The sequence below is a fragment of the Pleurodeles waltl genome, chromosome 5 (assembly GCF_031143425.1).
Source record: "Pleurodeles waltl isolate 20211129_DDA chromosome 5, aPleWal1.hap1.20221129, whole genome shotgun sequence".
Lineage (NCBI taxonomy): Eukaryota > Metazoa > Chordata > Amphibia > Caudata > Salamandridae > Pleurodeles > Pleurodeles waltl.
The window spans coordinates 159,728,897-159,743,073 of record NC_090444.1 but is presented as its reverse complement, the minus strand read 5'-3'; the positions used below and the strand labels follow the sequence as shown (position 1 = coordinate 159,743,073).

At 39.4% G+C, this 14,177-nt stretch overlaps 1 protein-coding gene across 2 annotated transcripts in view; it reads left to right on the top strand.

Moving 5' to 3' along the window:
* Nucleotides 1-14,177, top strand: part of MIA3 (MIA SH3 domain ER export factor 3) — a 441,987-nt gene that overhangs the window by 94,276 nt on the left and 333,534 nt on the right. For both annotated transcript variants that reach the window (XM_069233852.1, XM_069233851.1), the window contains exon 6: nt 6,342-6,638. In XM_069233852.1, coding sequence (XP_069089953.1) covers nt 6,342-6,638 — 297 coding nt within the window. The remainder of the gene's footprint in view (nt 1-6,341; nt 6,639-14,177) is intronic.

Below are 14,177 nucleotides of genomic sequence, written 5' to 3'. Positions count from 1 at the left end.
TGTGCCAATTGTGGAGACAAAGGTACAGGTTAGGGAACGAACACAGGTGTTGGGGCCTGGTTAGCAGGCATCAGCACACTTTCAAATCATAACTTGGCATCAGCAAAGGCAAAAGGTCAGGGGGTAACCATGCCAAGGAGGCATTTCCTTACAATATATATATATATATATATATATAGTAAGAATACATGGGTATTGGAAACAGATATGCAAAAAAAGATTTCATTGACAATTATTTTGTGCTGAGACAAATACAATGCTATCAACAATATTGCGAGTATATGAGTGATACCCAAATATTATTTAGTCGCCTCAGCCCCTTACCTCCTTTTTGCTTGGTAATGGATGCCTCCGCCTCATAGTTATTACACATCAATGCCCAGCTTTTGTCCATTTTTGGGGCATCATTACTAGTTCAGTATCTTGCAGTGAGTAACTGTACCATAGTTGTTACAGAAAAAAGTAATAATTTACCTGTGTTATATTATAATCTGTGCCAAACATGATACTGTGTGTAATAAAAACAATGTCCATTTTCATTATTATAGGGATCTGGTGAGTTTTTGCCACCCAAAATTCCTGTAATACACTGCCGTTTTGCACACATACTTATATCATCAGCATCCCATGTTTTCCTCTTTCTTTTTGGGGCACATTCTTGCAATAAGAAAGAAATTAACCATTGCACCAGCCTGCCAAGGGCAGACCTTCTGGTTTTACCAATAATTGGATTTATATTGCATCAAACGACTAAGCTAATGGGTGGTCAGTTGCAATTCTGCCTTTTAAGTATACATTGTTTAAAAAGGTTATCTCACTTAATACGTTAAAGCATGTGTTCAACATCGTTATAGATTTTGATACCTAAGTAAACCTCTTCTGAAACCATACGTTCATTATGTATATCTTATCTATGATTCTTAATAATGTAAGGTTTAGCTTATAAACAGACAGTTATTCAAGCTATTCAGCCTTTTTGTCTTTTGCAAGAATTTCCTTACCGATTACTACAGAGTAGAGAGCTTTGGTGTTGGCATATGCAGAAAGTTTAATATCCACACCATTAATCTCTACTGCTGTTATATTTGCGTTCATTAATGTAAGATGCAAGGGGTGCCTTGTGTAATCCATACTGGATAGAAACTCATTTCCATCGTCACCCCCCTGGCTGCTGAATTATGTAAAGCCTGTACCCATCTAATGAACCATACACTGAATTCCCATCCTTTGCATGATATCCAGACATAACTTATCAGGAGCCTTCTCAGCATCTAAGTGGATGATACTGACCTCTTTATTAAGCACACTAGCAGAATCATATAATGTTATTGCATTATTAGTATGTGTTATTGTACCCTTCCAGAGATAAATCTGTTATTCTGGACTAACTATATATCTAATTACCCTATTCAAATCTATAGCCAGAATTGTAGACTATATTTTTACATCTACAACTATCATAGAAATTGGCTGGTATGATCCTCACCTCTCTGTAAATGTTCCCCTTTTTTAAAAGCACTGTCATGTTGATAAGCTCCCAAGATGGTAGTATTCCACAGCCCATGTATACCCCTAATCATTTCTAACAATATTGGTGCCAACGTATCAGAACATTTTATAAATTTCTAAAGGAATGGAATATTCTTTTATAGCTTTTCAGTGAATGACTGAATAGCCACTATAACCTCTTCTGAAGGAATCAGAGCTTCCAGCGCTTTGGCCTGTTCATTTGTCAGTTTCCGAATGGTTACTTGCTCCAGGCAGGTCTCCAATTCCACATGAGTGGGATTATTGTCGTCAATGTATAAATTCTGATAATAAAGCTGAAAATGCTTCATGGTGTAATGAGGATGGGGGACGAGGTTGTCATTATTGTCTTTTATCTATTTGTTTAATCTGAATTTTGACTTTTCCTAAATTTGTAATCCAGTTTTCATCCAGACATTTTCCCCATGTTCATAAGCCTTAAATTCTTTAAAATAAAGATGCTTGTGCAGCTTTCTCTCTAAGACATCTAAATGGCCATACTCTGGGTACTAACATTTGAAACATTTGAAGATAATCTCTCACTCATTTTGCATATGTAACAGCTCTAGTGTCCTTAATCACCACTAATCAATAGAGCTCTTTTGATTATCAGCCATCATATTATTTTTGTTGCTTTGATTAACTTTTTTTGTATATGGTTTTTTAGCATCCCATGCTGCGACTGTAGATGTTGTGCCCCGGTTAAATGACAAAACTCCTTAATTGCCTGCCCAATATATTTGCTTATTCCACATCTTTGAGAAGGGTTTGTTCAAAGGTCGACCGTTTGCCTACCTTTTTTCTTAGAGAGGGTTTCATAGAGATTAGCAAAGAGTTATGATCAGATGTAATTTGAGGGCAAATTTCAATTTGTGCATATAGGTGAATTGCTTTGACTGCCATGTTTCTAAGAGAATATTTATGAATATGGGTAATATGTGAATCCTGGCTAGCTACCTTTTTAGTGACCGCAAGACATCTGCTAACCCGTGTATTTGTATTAACTTTATTATAGCTCTTTCTACGTGTGCCATCCAAAAACATGGTTTAGGTTTGGTAGAGATTATTTTGCAGTAGACAGCTAAAATCACTAGTCATTATGGGGCCCACCCACTCAGTACCCACAAGAGCATGGAAATCAAATATCTTTGTTACATCTATAATAGGGCCCTGTATGACAAATACAACATAAAGTTTATGATCCAGAAGAATCTGAGTGAGCATCAGCCGTTGTTTTAATTACTTCCAACCCTCTTTTTAGCCTGAATTGCCATGCTTCTAATTGACACCCGTTGGAAGTTGCACATTACTAGTTCATGTGCGAGTTTCGTAAGCAGGGCGCTGTGTTTAAACTAAGTGAGTCTCAAGTAAGCAAACCACTTGAATTGATAAAGCTCTTCTCTGACCTGCTTCTGTTAATTAAGACTATTAAGGCTTCCTACATTACAACTTACATTTTTCAAAAATGTCATTAGACCAGCTATTTATTACACTTGCATTCTGCTCGTAGCACACTCTCAGCTCAGCATGTAAGCCTACTATTAGGTTTAATTCATCTTTCCTATCTTCTTCTTCTTCTTCTCCTCTTTAAGTTATGCTCCCATTTCTTCCATCGGTATCCCTTCACAAACTGATTTCCTCCCTTAGGTAAAATAAACCCCATTCTAGCAGCAGCGGATGGCCATCCATCCCACCACCACTGCTTAGTAATACTTCACCTCACAAATAAATGTACAGTTTCATCTGCCTTAAGTGGGCTGGTGCTTCCACTAATGCTCAATAGATGATACAAACCATGCATGTTCCTATTACCTCTCTCCTTGTAATAATAACTAACAATCATTTATGGAAACCTTCCACAGATAGACCCAGCCTACGCCATCCATTTGGAACATTGCATAGCCCTTATTATACTTAAAGGAAGCAGCTGTATAACTATAAGTTGAATGTATCTTTTTCTTGAATAACCGAAGAAGACGGAGTAGTCATATTTAAGTTCATAATAATCATATTAAAATAAGTTATCTTTTTCATATCTTAATCAACATTGCTTGTATGAATACTTTTAGCTTTTCCATGAATGTGCTCAGCTCCTTTTGAAAACCTCTTCTTCACCTTTCCAGTAGCTCTTTTATATTGACTTCAGAGATGCAAAACTAAATGTGCCCTTCCTTAAACTCTTCTAGGAACAACTGTGCCTCAGAGTCCTGAAGAGGTAAAATCATTCTACTTATCTTCCATCGACAGTTGAATGACAGAATTCAGAGTGAACAAAGAAAGTGCTTGAATAAACTGTTGAAGGCACCTTGGGCTCCTGAACTGATCATCTTTCTTAGAAGAAAATGTCAGTTAAATGTTATTACAGCTCTAAATTGTGTCCTGGATTTGAGCTTTTACTAAACTGAAATCTATGAGCCCAACAAATCTGTGAATCAAAATCTCTGCGTGTCAGTGAAGGCATGTTGGAAAAGAGCAACAATGAATTGGTGGCGGTCTTTACTTTCTACTCATTTCTTGATCCCCAGAACCCCAAGGTTATTTCTACACTGCTGATTTTCCTTATCTTCTGTCTACTACTGAATATCATAAACCTTTTTCTCCTGCTCATCCAGCTGATCCAACACCGTTGCCACCTCTTTCGGCAATGCATTTTTCCACTTCAGAGATCCGGTCTGTTATTGCATTAACTTTCTCAGTAATTTGGTGAACAGTCACCTGTTTTTAAATTGTCTGTTCTGCTTTCTTCATAATGGGTATTCCCATCCCATCTCCCACTCTACGAGCATATTGTCCTTGTCTCTATTTTTTATGCTCTCCAATTGCCTGCTCTATTTTTGTTTTTCACTGTCCTGGTTCATGGCTTTTAGCTTTGTGTTGAAGTTCTTGTGTGGCCTCCCAACAGTATATTCAAGGTTATAATATGTGTGAGCCTCCATCACTATGGGCCTCATTACGACCGTGGCGGCCGGCGGTAAGCTGGCAGTAACACCTCCGACAGGCTGGCGGTGTTCCGCCAGCTATTATGACCGTGGCACAATAGCCACGGACATACCGCCGGCCCCTCCACTGTACCGCCAGGCTTCTGCCTGGCGGTCATAATCCCCAACCACCAGCCTGTCCACAGCGGTAAACACCGCCATGGAAAGGCTGGCGGTAAGGGGGACTTGGGGTGCCCCTGTGGGCCCCTGCACTGCCCATGCACTTGGCATGGGCAGTCGAGGGCCCCCCAGGCACAGCCCCAACGCGCATTTCGCTGCCCGAATTTCGGGCAGTGAAATGCGTGACGGGTGCTACTGTACCCGCTGCACATCAACATTGCCGCCGTCTCTATTACGAGCCGGCTGCAATGTTGATGTGACTTTTCCGCTGGGCCAGCGGACGGAAACACTGTAACCGTCTGCTGGCCCAGCGGAAAAGTCATAATAGGGAGACAGATATACCGCCAGCACTGGCAGTATACTGGCTCCTGCAGCTTCGGGGGTCTTGGAGAAAGACCGCCGAAGTTGTAATGAGGGCCTATGTCTTATGAACAACGCAATCCCTTTGCATAGTTGAGCTTTTGTTTCTGAAACCATTTTGGGTATACTCTGAGGTAGTGTCAAGTGACCAACCTGTTACTGTATACTCCTAGATCAGAGCCAGCAAGGCATCCTGCCTCCTCATAGGTACCATTGAGTTATTTCTGTTTGCATCAGTCAAGCACACCTAATTTCCCGCTAATGGCACTTATTTTGATCTCCATGTCTCAATCCATCCTTTCACCACAACTTCCTACCGACTCTGAAATGGGGAGCTAACATCCTACAGTCAGGCTGTTTAAATTCCTCCCTCTGAATTTGTAATTAATCCAGGCACTTGCATGTTTCTTTTCTTCCCAGCATAGCTGTCTTGCCATATTTACCTACATACTCTGATGTCCCGTTTGATCTATAAGTATAAACAAATTCTCCATCTCCACCTGAACCTTGTCAGGCTTCTAATATGTCTCCTTAATGACACAACGTGACTGAAGCACATGCTCCCATGGACCTTTATCAGCTGTGCTCTGACAAATCGCCATCTGTAGACTGACCCACTGGAACATTAGCTCATCACATCTCACTGTATTATAGTACGTCATGTGTTAATTTGGGGGAAACAACCTCAAGATAAAAAAAAACTCTTGGTGAGAAAAAGTGGGATGGCAAAAACAAAAAACATAAAACCAGCCAATTATTAAGGGATATGACAAATGTAATATTTAAGTTGTGGTATGAGGTAAGGACTATGTTAGAAGAAAGTAAGGGGGAAAGGGATGGTTTAAGCAAAGATGGCATTTGTGGGTCATTAAAAAACAGGAATTATGTGGGGAATTATGTGGGGAATTAGAGAAATAACCTGATATTTTTGAAAATGCAAATAAAATAGAATCCAATTTTTAACCACCTTAATATGTTACCCAAGAGTAACTGCAGAATGATTCATTGACACAAAATAAACAAGTGGAACCATCACAATGCATCAAGAGAGAACATATTGCCTGATTTAAGAGGGAAGATGAAATAGAAAGCAAACGTAAGCTTATAGGATAACCTTACAGTGGAGGCTGAATAGATTATAGAAGCTGTTCTGAAAAGAATGACAGTCTTGTCAGGAGACAAGTGAGAAAAATGTAATTGTAAGGTGATATTTAGAATTACTGTAAGTAATAATTTGGGTTTGTTTTATTTGAATAACACATATCCCAAACCATGTCTAAATAAACGGAAACATCTTAGATTAGAACTAATAATTAAAAAAAAAAAATAATTGTGCCTTTAATCTTATTCTAACAGTCATGGAAACTAGAAAAAATACTAAATTGGACATGCATGAGGTGGACAATGTAGCAGACATCACTACGAATGAGCCCAAAGAGAAGGGGAAGAAAAAACCCAGTTGGATTGCAGACACTCTAAAACCACATCCAGTGGGAAAACTGAAGCCAGAAATGGAAAGCTTGGAAGAGCCGAGTGACATAGAAAGTAAAGATGCCACAGAGACCAATACAATTGGGGAAAGTGATCAAGTTACTGACGAGTCTTCTGGAGCTTTTGTATCGGAACAAAAAATTACTGAAGATTCTGATTCAGGTAAGCATTCATCCAAGCGCATTGAGAACCATGATGCTCAACGCCTTCAATGTTTTAACTGAGACTAGTATTGTTTGCTCAGGTGCAAACAAGAAGAGGACATCCTGAAAATGTTATCAAAACCTTTAAATTCTGTAATATGAATGACTTCTTCTAGCTTTTTCCACTTTGTTTATTAAAGTGAAACACACTTTTTATTGCAAACCATGCATTATTTGAGAAGCCAATGGCAGAGGTAAAATTGTAAACTTACACAAAATATTTTTGAATGAGTTATTTCACATACATTAAAAGTTTTTTCTGCATCCCTATAGAAGTGCTTCATGGGAACCTGTGTAAGCGGTTTGGAAAAATGTTAGAGAGACATCTTGAGATCTGGAGATATTTAATGTAAGCCAAAACTACTCTGGTGGTTCTGTTTGGTGCAATCTGACTGAGCGGTTTTGTTGCAGTTTCCATGTGTTTATTTCACTAAGTTAGCAATCGGAATTGCTCTTTTTGGTTGTTCTACCAGAACTGAAAAATACAGAATGTCTACTGACTCCACATGGCACCTGGTAGGTTTAGTTCACAGAGAGAGGGACTTGAGACACAGTAGTAAGGCTGTCCAGTGAGTCTTGCAGCAGTTGTTCCTGTAGTCAGCCTTCACAACAGTGTGTGCCATTCTCCATTACTGCAATATGGAGTATTCTTGTATGATTAGCCTTGGTTGGAGCATTAATTGAGCGGTGAATGCTGTTATCAATGATCTGTGGTCTGAATACTTCAGAAATATTTAGTGTTTCCTTCAAACGTAATACAGGTGGTTCTCATATAACATGTCTGAGTACTTTGAATGCTTGTTCTATCTCGCTATACTGACCAGAGGCATATTTGGTATATCGGTTCAATGGCTTTAGCATAACACTTGTATCCACCCTCTCTCTCTTTAGCTCTCTCCAGCCAATGATAGTACCGCTTTCCAAATATGCACAGCCACAACAGAAAGAAGTGAACTAAGTCAACATAGTTAATCAGAATGTTGAAGAGATAAGTGTGGTCCAAACTATACCTTTGGGAGAGCGCCCGCCGGCCCAGAGGAAATGTCTGAATGGCCACCGCGGTCTTTTGACCGCGTGCGGTCATTTGGCGGCTCCCTCCAGGCGGGCGGCTCCCGCCGCCCGCCGGGCTCAGAATGAGCCCCATAATGTTACCATAGATAACACCAGTGACCTCAAGCGCTACAAAAAATTGCTATTTTGCTGTTTGCCGGTACTGGATATGAGGCCGTGTGACAGAACACCTTAGATTGGGTATTCTCACTTTGTCCTCACATGGTCTCCCTAGTTTAATGGACTGGCAGGGAACCACTGAGCGACCAAGGGCAGAAAAGCATAACAACCATTCAAAGTCGATTTCCCCCCGGTCTCTGTCCACAATTATGCAGTGTTGTTTCAGAGTTCTCTATATTGTGCACTTTATAAATGGTATGCAAGAGTGAACGTTTGGATCACCTTCAAATGAACAACCATGAAATATTTTTTAATAATGCTTATATGTTTAAACGCTAGTACAACAATGCAATAGTTTAATGAAGCCTAAAACTTGTTTTTAACAGTTTAAGGCCCACAGGTGGCGACCACTTGGGAGTGTCCACAACGCCAAAATCCACACCTCCGTAAGCGCCACTTTAAGATCCAGACTGAGCAGGCATCAGTTACTGTGCCCAAACTCAGACTGCATGAGTTGCAGCAACATTTGGTAAAGATAGAAAACCAGAAGCAGTAAGAGGGAATGACAAAAGAGCATCAGCACAAATGTAGTTGGGAGAGTGATCCCACAGTGCATATAAAACAGGGTAGTCTCTGTCCTAAGGGAGAGAAATGTCCTGAATGTATATGGAAATTGACCAGAAGAAAAGCAAAATGTGTCCATAGCAGAATGGCATTCTACAATGAACACTCATGATCAATAACAAAGAACATATACAGCTAACACTGGATACCTGCCTTTGATCCTTGCTGATTGGGTGCACACCCATTGCTTTGACCTCCCTGACCGCCACTAAACTCATTGACTCTAACATTACATTAACTATTATATTGTATTGTATTGTAATAGTATTTATATAGCGCTTACTACCCCTGGTGAGGCGTTGAAGTGCTTTTCAGCAAGTAGCACGCTACTCTGGAACCCAACATAAATTCGTGGTGGATTAGTATAGGGAAATATGAGTATAGTTTTAGTATTATGAGTTAATTTGAACCGTGGATATGTGAGTTTGTTAGTTGGATTGACTGGAGTAATGGAGGGGTGGAGGAGGGAAGAATTCAGAAGTGTTAATTGGGAGTTTATGGTAATAGGATTTAGGCTTGGGATGAGTAAAGGGGGGATGAAAGAGGGAAGAGTGTGGAAAGGGTTAGGGAGATCATAGTAGCAGGAGGGGTTTTGGATGAGTTAGGGGTGAGATAAATGAGGGAGAATTTAGTAGGGTTGTTTGGAAGTTCATGGTAGTAAAGTGAGGTTTGGGTGAGTTAGATGTGGAAGAGGAGTGAAGAGCTTAGGCAGGGTTATTTAGGAGATGAAAGTAGTAGAACGGATTTGGGATGAGTCAGTGGGGATGGAGGATAGATTGATAGAGACATGACATATGGTGATGGGTAGACAAAGTGTGATATAAAATGAGAGCAGGGATTCAAAAGTATCTAATATAATATATATACATATATTAATTTATATATATATATATATATATATATATATATATATATATATATATATATATATATATATACACACACACACATATGCACACATATATGAAGTGAATGTTTTTGTATTGTTGGAGAAACAACACACAGTATCGGTGCGATCTAATGAGGATAATTAGAAGGCATTATCCCTCATAGTGATTGGCAAAGACAATTTTGAAATTAAGGTAGTGAAAGTAGTGGCACCAACACGGTCACCTAGATATTTTATTAGTTATGTTTGTTTTGTAGCCCAGTGGGACTGGGAATTGGTAGACTTATAAAGCTTTTTTAAAGGTATACAAATATGGAAACAAGGGCAGCCAAATGATTGCAGAGAGCAGAATGCTTGTTTGGGAAAGAAAAAAAGACCAATGGGACAATAACAAAACCAATGGGAGAAACAGTGGACCCAGATATGGAAAATAATTTGAAATTCTTGTACTTAAAACTGAAATGTTTATTGAAAAAGGAAATGACAAAAAGTTGGGAATGTCTGACACTGGAGAAATATATAGAGGTGGGGAGAGTTCCCAGAGGCTTAAGGATGTTTACACTAACCATTCATCCGGGTACTAAACCAGAGATGCTTGAGGAATGGGGGGCCAATAGCACGGAATGCTAAAAAATTATGATGTGCATTATTTTAAATATGCCAAAAAGGATAGTGAGGACATTTTGAAAAGTATAAAGGAGATAAAGGATAAGATTACATCATTAAACAAGGAGGATGAGAGTGATAAATTGAGACAAACAGTGGAGAACAATTTAGAAAAATATGAAAAGGTGATTGAAGAACGTTAACAGAGAAAATATAGGAGAGATGAGATGGATTATGCAACTGGAAGAATACTAACATTTGCTAAAAGATTTGATGTGTTGAAACAACAAACTGGCATAGGTGCTGGGATCATGATGCATTCCCCTGAAACATCAATTAGCGAATCAGATTCAGAATTAAGTGAAGGTGAAGGGACATCAACACAAATCAGAAAAACTACTTTTTTAGACAAAATGAAATTGATTAACATGGATCAGAGAACACCAAGAGACAGAGGCAGAGGTCAGACACGAGGACGAGGAAGGAAGTTTAGAGTGGCACGAGGAAACATCGGAAAACAAGAAGGGAATCAGGGAGGAATAAGAGGGTACCCATTGTGAAGCAAACAAAAGAACCAGATGAATCAATAGAATGTAAACAAAATGAAAATGTGATTGTAAATCTTTCAAATCATGAGCTGACTTTACAAGAAAGGACTCTCCTAAACAAAGGTTTAACATTTTGTCCAGAAAAACATTCTGACTATAAGGAGACAAGCTTTGATTTATACAACTTTGTCCAAAAATTGAAATTGGCTAAATTCTTTTAAAACAATGTTCTGAGAGACTCTGTACAGAATGATCTTGGGGCACCCATCTCCAATTTAATTATTGAACAGAAATCTGATGTCAATACGACGTACGATTTGATGTACAATCTGGAAGATCATGAGATATAGGAGACTCAAATCCTTGAGGAATTAGGAATAGATACTGGAGAACATTGCCACACTAACTTAAAGCCTCAATCCAAATGTTGTCCTATATTGCACCAGGCAACAGAATGGATTTATTCCATGATCTTGGTGGTGGAAGAATTAGACAAATTGAAAAATATCAAAAAACACTAAAAAGCAAACATCATACTGCAAGAACTAAAAGCTCTCAAGGAACTTATGGAAAGTCCAAATCTGGAAATAAAACCGGCTGATAAGGGAGGTAATATAGTGATGATGGAGAAACAACAATATATGGAGGAAGCATATCGACAACTAAATGTAAAAAATCAGATAAGAACCCCCTTAATAAATTGACTTTAGAGCTAAATCAATATCTGGATATATGGCACAAGGAGGGCTCACTGAATGATGGGGAGAGAGTGTTTTTGAGAAATGAGAGTCCTATTATTCCTACAATATATTTTCTCCCAAAAATACATAAGAGTCTTACTAAACCAGCAGGACGCCTGATCATATCCAGTTGTGGATCACTTCATGAGAATGTCTCAACATATGTGGACCAGTGGCGGCCCGTCCTTTAGGGCGGAGGGGCCACGCCCCCCCCACCTTTTTCCCCCATGAAGAGTGTCTGTCAGGCTGAACAAAGGTCAGCCTGACAGACACTCTTCATGTTCAGGTCAGGCAGCCAGGAGCAGACATGCATGATTTGCGCAGGCTCCTGGCTGCCTGAGCTGAACTTTGCTGGGCTGAGGAGATCACAGCTCCTGTGGGCGTGACCTCCTCAGCTCAGCAAAGGTGCCTCGAGGCCCTCCCCTGGGTGACGAAGACACTCTCCCTGGGCGCTTCAGTTTAAGCCCTGAAGTGCCCAGGGCGAGTGTCAATCAGTGACACTTCGTCACAGAGTGGGGTGGGGTCAGCAGTCTCACTGACCCCATCCCACTCTGTGACGAGGCTGGGACTGCGGCCTTCCCTCATTGGCTGACCTAAGGTCAGCCAATGAGGGAAGGCCGCAGTCCCAAGCCTCCTGGGACCTGGAGGCCGAAGGTAAGTGTGTGTGTATGTGTGTGATGTTTCAAATTGAATGTTTGGTGCGTGCATGCATGTTTCAATGGTATGAATGTTGTTAATGGATGTGCGTGTGTGCGTCTGTGAAAGAATGAGTATGTGTGATGTTTTAAAATGAATGTTTGGTGCGTGGTGCATGTTTGAATGGTATGAGTGTTGTTAATGGATGTGCGTGCGTGCTTGTCTGTGAGTGAAAGAATGAGTGTGTGTGTGTGTGTGTGTGTGTGCGTGCCCCACCCGCCCCCCTCCCTCCTAAAGCTGCCTGCCGCCACTGATGTGGACTACTTTTTGGCTCCAATGGTATCTAATCTCAGCTCATATATTAAAGATACAGGTGACTTTTTGAGAGTTTTGGATGGGAGGAGGACGACAAACTAGTCACTATAGATGTAGTGTCCTTATACACATCCATTAGTCATGAGGTAGGGCTAATAGCGGTACGCTACTTCTTACAACAACGTGACATTGGCAAGCTTAAGCATTCACAAATGCTTTTGAAAATGATCTATGTTTGAGAAATAATATCTTTCTGTTCAACCATCAATTGCATGCCCAAATTTGCGGAACAGCGATGGGCATTTCCTTTTCAACCAGTTACGCAAATCTCACCATGGGATGGTGGGAGAAACACATGGCCTGGGGAGAAGAGAATGAAGAGCTTGCAGAAAAAAGCAATAATAGGGCTGAGGTACATAGACGATCTCTTCATTATTTGGAATGGAACAGAAGGAGAAATTGTTTCAGTATTTTGAAAAGTTGAACCAGAATGATTTGGGTCTACAATTTACTTACAGTATGAGCACAAAATGTATCCAATTTTTGGATGTACAAGTATATATAGAGAATAATAAAATTGAGACCACTCTTTCGAAAGGCAACATCAACGAACAGCATACTACCTGGAGACTAAAAAGGAGCATACCATATGGTGAATTTATTAGCATCAAACAAAATTGCTCTACTGAACGAGAAATGGAAAAAAAGTTCATTGAAACAAGACAAAGATTTATTCAGAGAAAATATAAATATAAAGATATTAGATCTGGAGAACAAAAATCAAGATCTCGGGCAAGGGAAGAAATATTAAATAAACCAATGATTGATACAACAAAGGAAGGACAAAATATCAGATTGGTAATGACATATAGCAAAGAGAATCATTTAATCCTAAATATTTTGAATAAATACTGGGATGTGTTAAAGAAAGATCCAGATGTTGGAAAAATGATTGGAGACAGACCAATGGTAACTTATAAAAAGGTACCATCTCTTCAAGATCCATTAGTGAACAGCCATTTCCAAATGAAGAAATCGCCAAATTGGCTAACCGCTCAGACAACTGGGTTTGTATGTTGTGGGAAATGTAAAGCGTGCTGAATAGGGATCAATATCAAAGAATTTTCAAATCATCGTGGCAATAAATTGGTGATTAACAAGAGGATTACCTGCAACACAACCCATGTGGTGTATATAATAGAATGTTTCTGTGGTTTACGTTATGTGGGAAGTATGATTTGCCCCCTAAAAAAACGTATTCTGGAACATATAAGAGCTGTACAAAATAAGGATATGACATATGCTATGGCTAAACATTTGATGGTACATGAGGGTGCAAATTGGACAAATCTGAAATTTTTTGGAATTGCTAATATTGATTGTAGTGAGAGAGGGGGAGATCGAGAAATCAAATTGAGACACCTGGAATCACGGTTTCTAATCCATCTTAAAACTAAGATCCTGAGGGGACTCAACGGAGAAGAGGAACTCCACTATCATTTATAATTGGGTGCCTTGAAATAGACATGTTTGAACAGTTAATACATCGATATTAAGTTGAACACATGAAAATATGAATAGACTATGACTATTGATTTTGAAGAATAGTTAACCCTCCTTTCTTTTTGGGATCCATGCTAGGCTTATTGATTATCATATAATATGTAGACCCCTCTCATTCTTTCTTTCCCAACTTATATATGAATTAGTTTTCACTAATATTTGCTTTGAATGCTCCTGGACTCAGGTTGGTTTACATGCACCTGTAAACTAGTTTTATTGGGAAATATTTATGTTGTTTGGATATGTGGTTTTAAAGTTCACTACATGTCCCATAATGCACTATATATGTTAGAGATGAGAGACTATAAATAACAAACATAGAAGAAAGACATATGCACTGTGAACAAGACCGAGCGACCGAAACGCATCGGTGGTGATGGTTGGTGATGCACATATTTGATTAAATA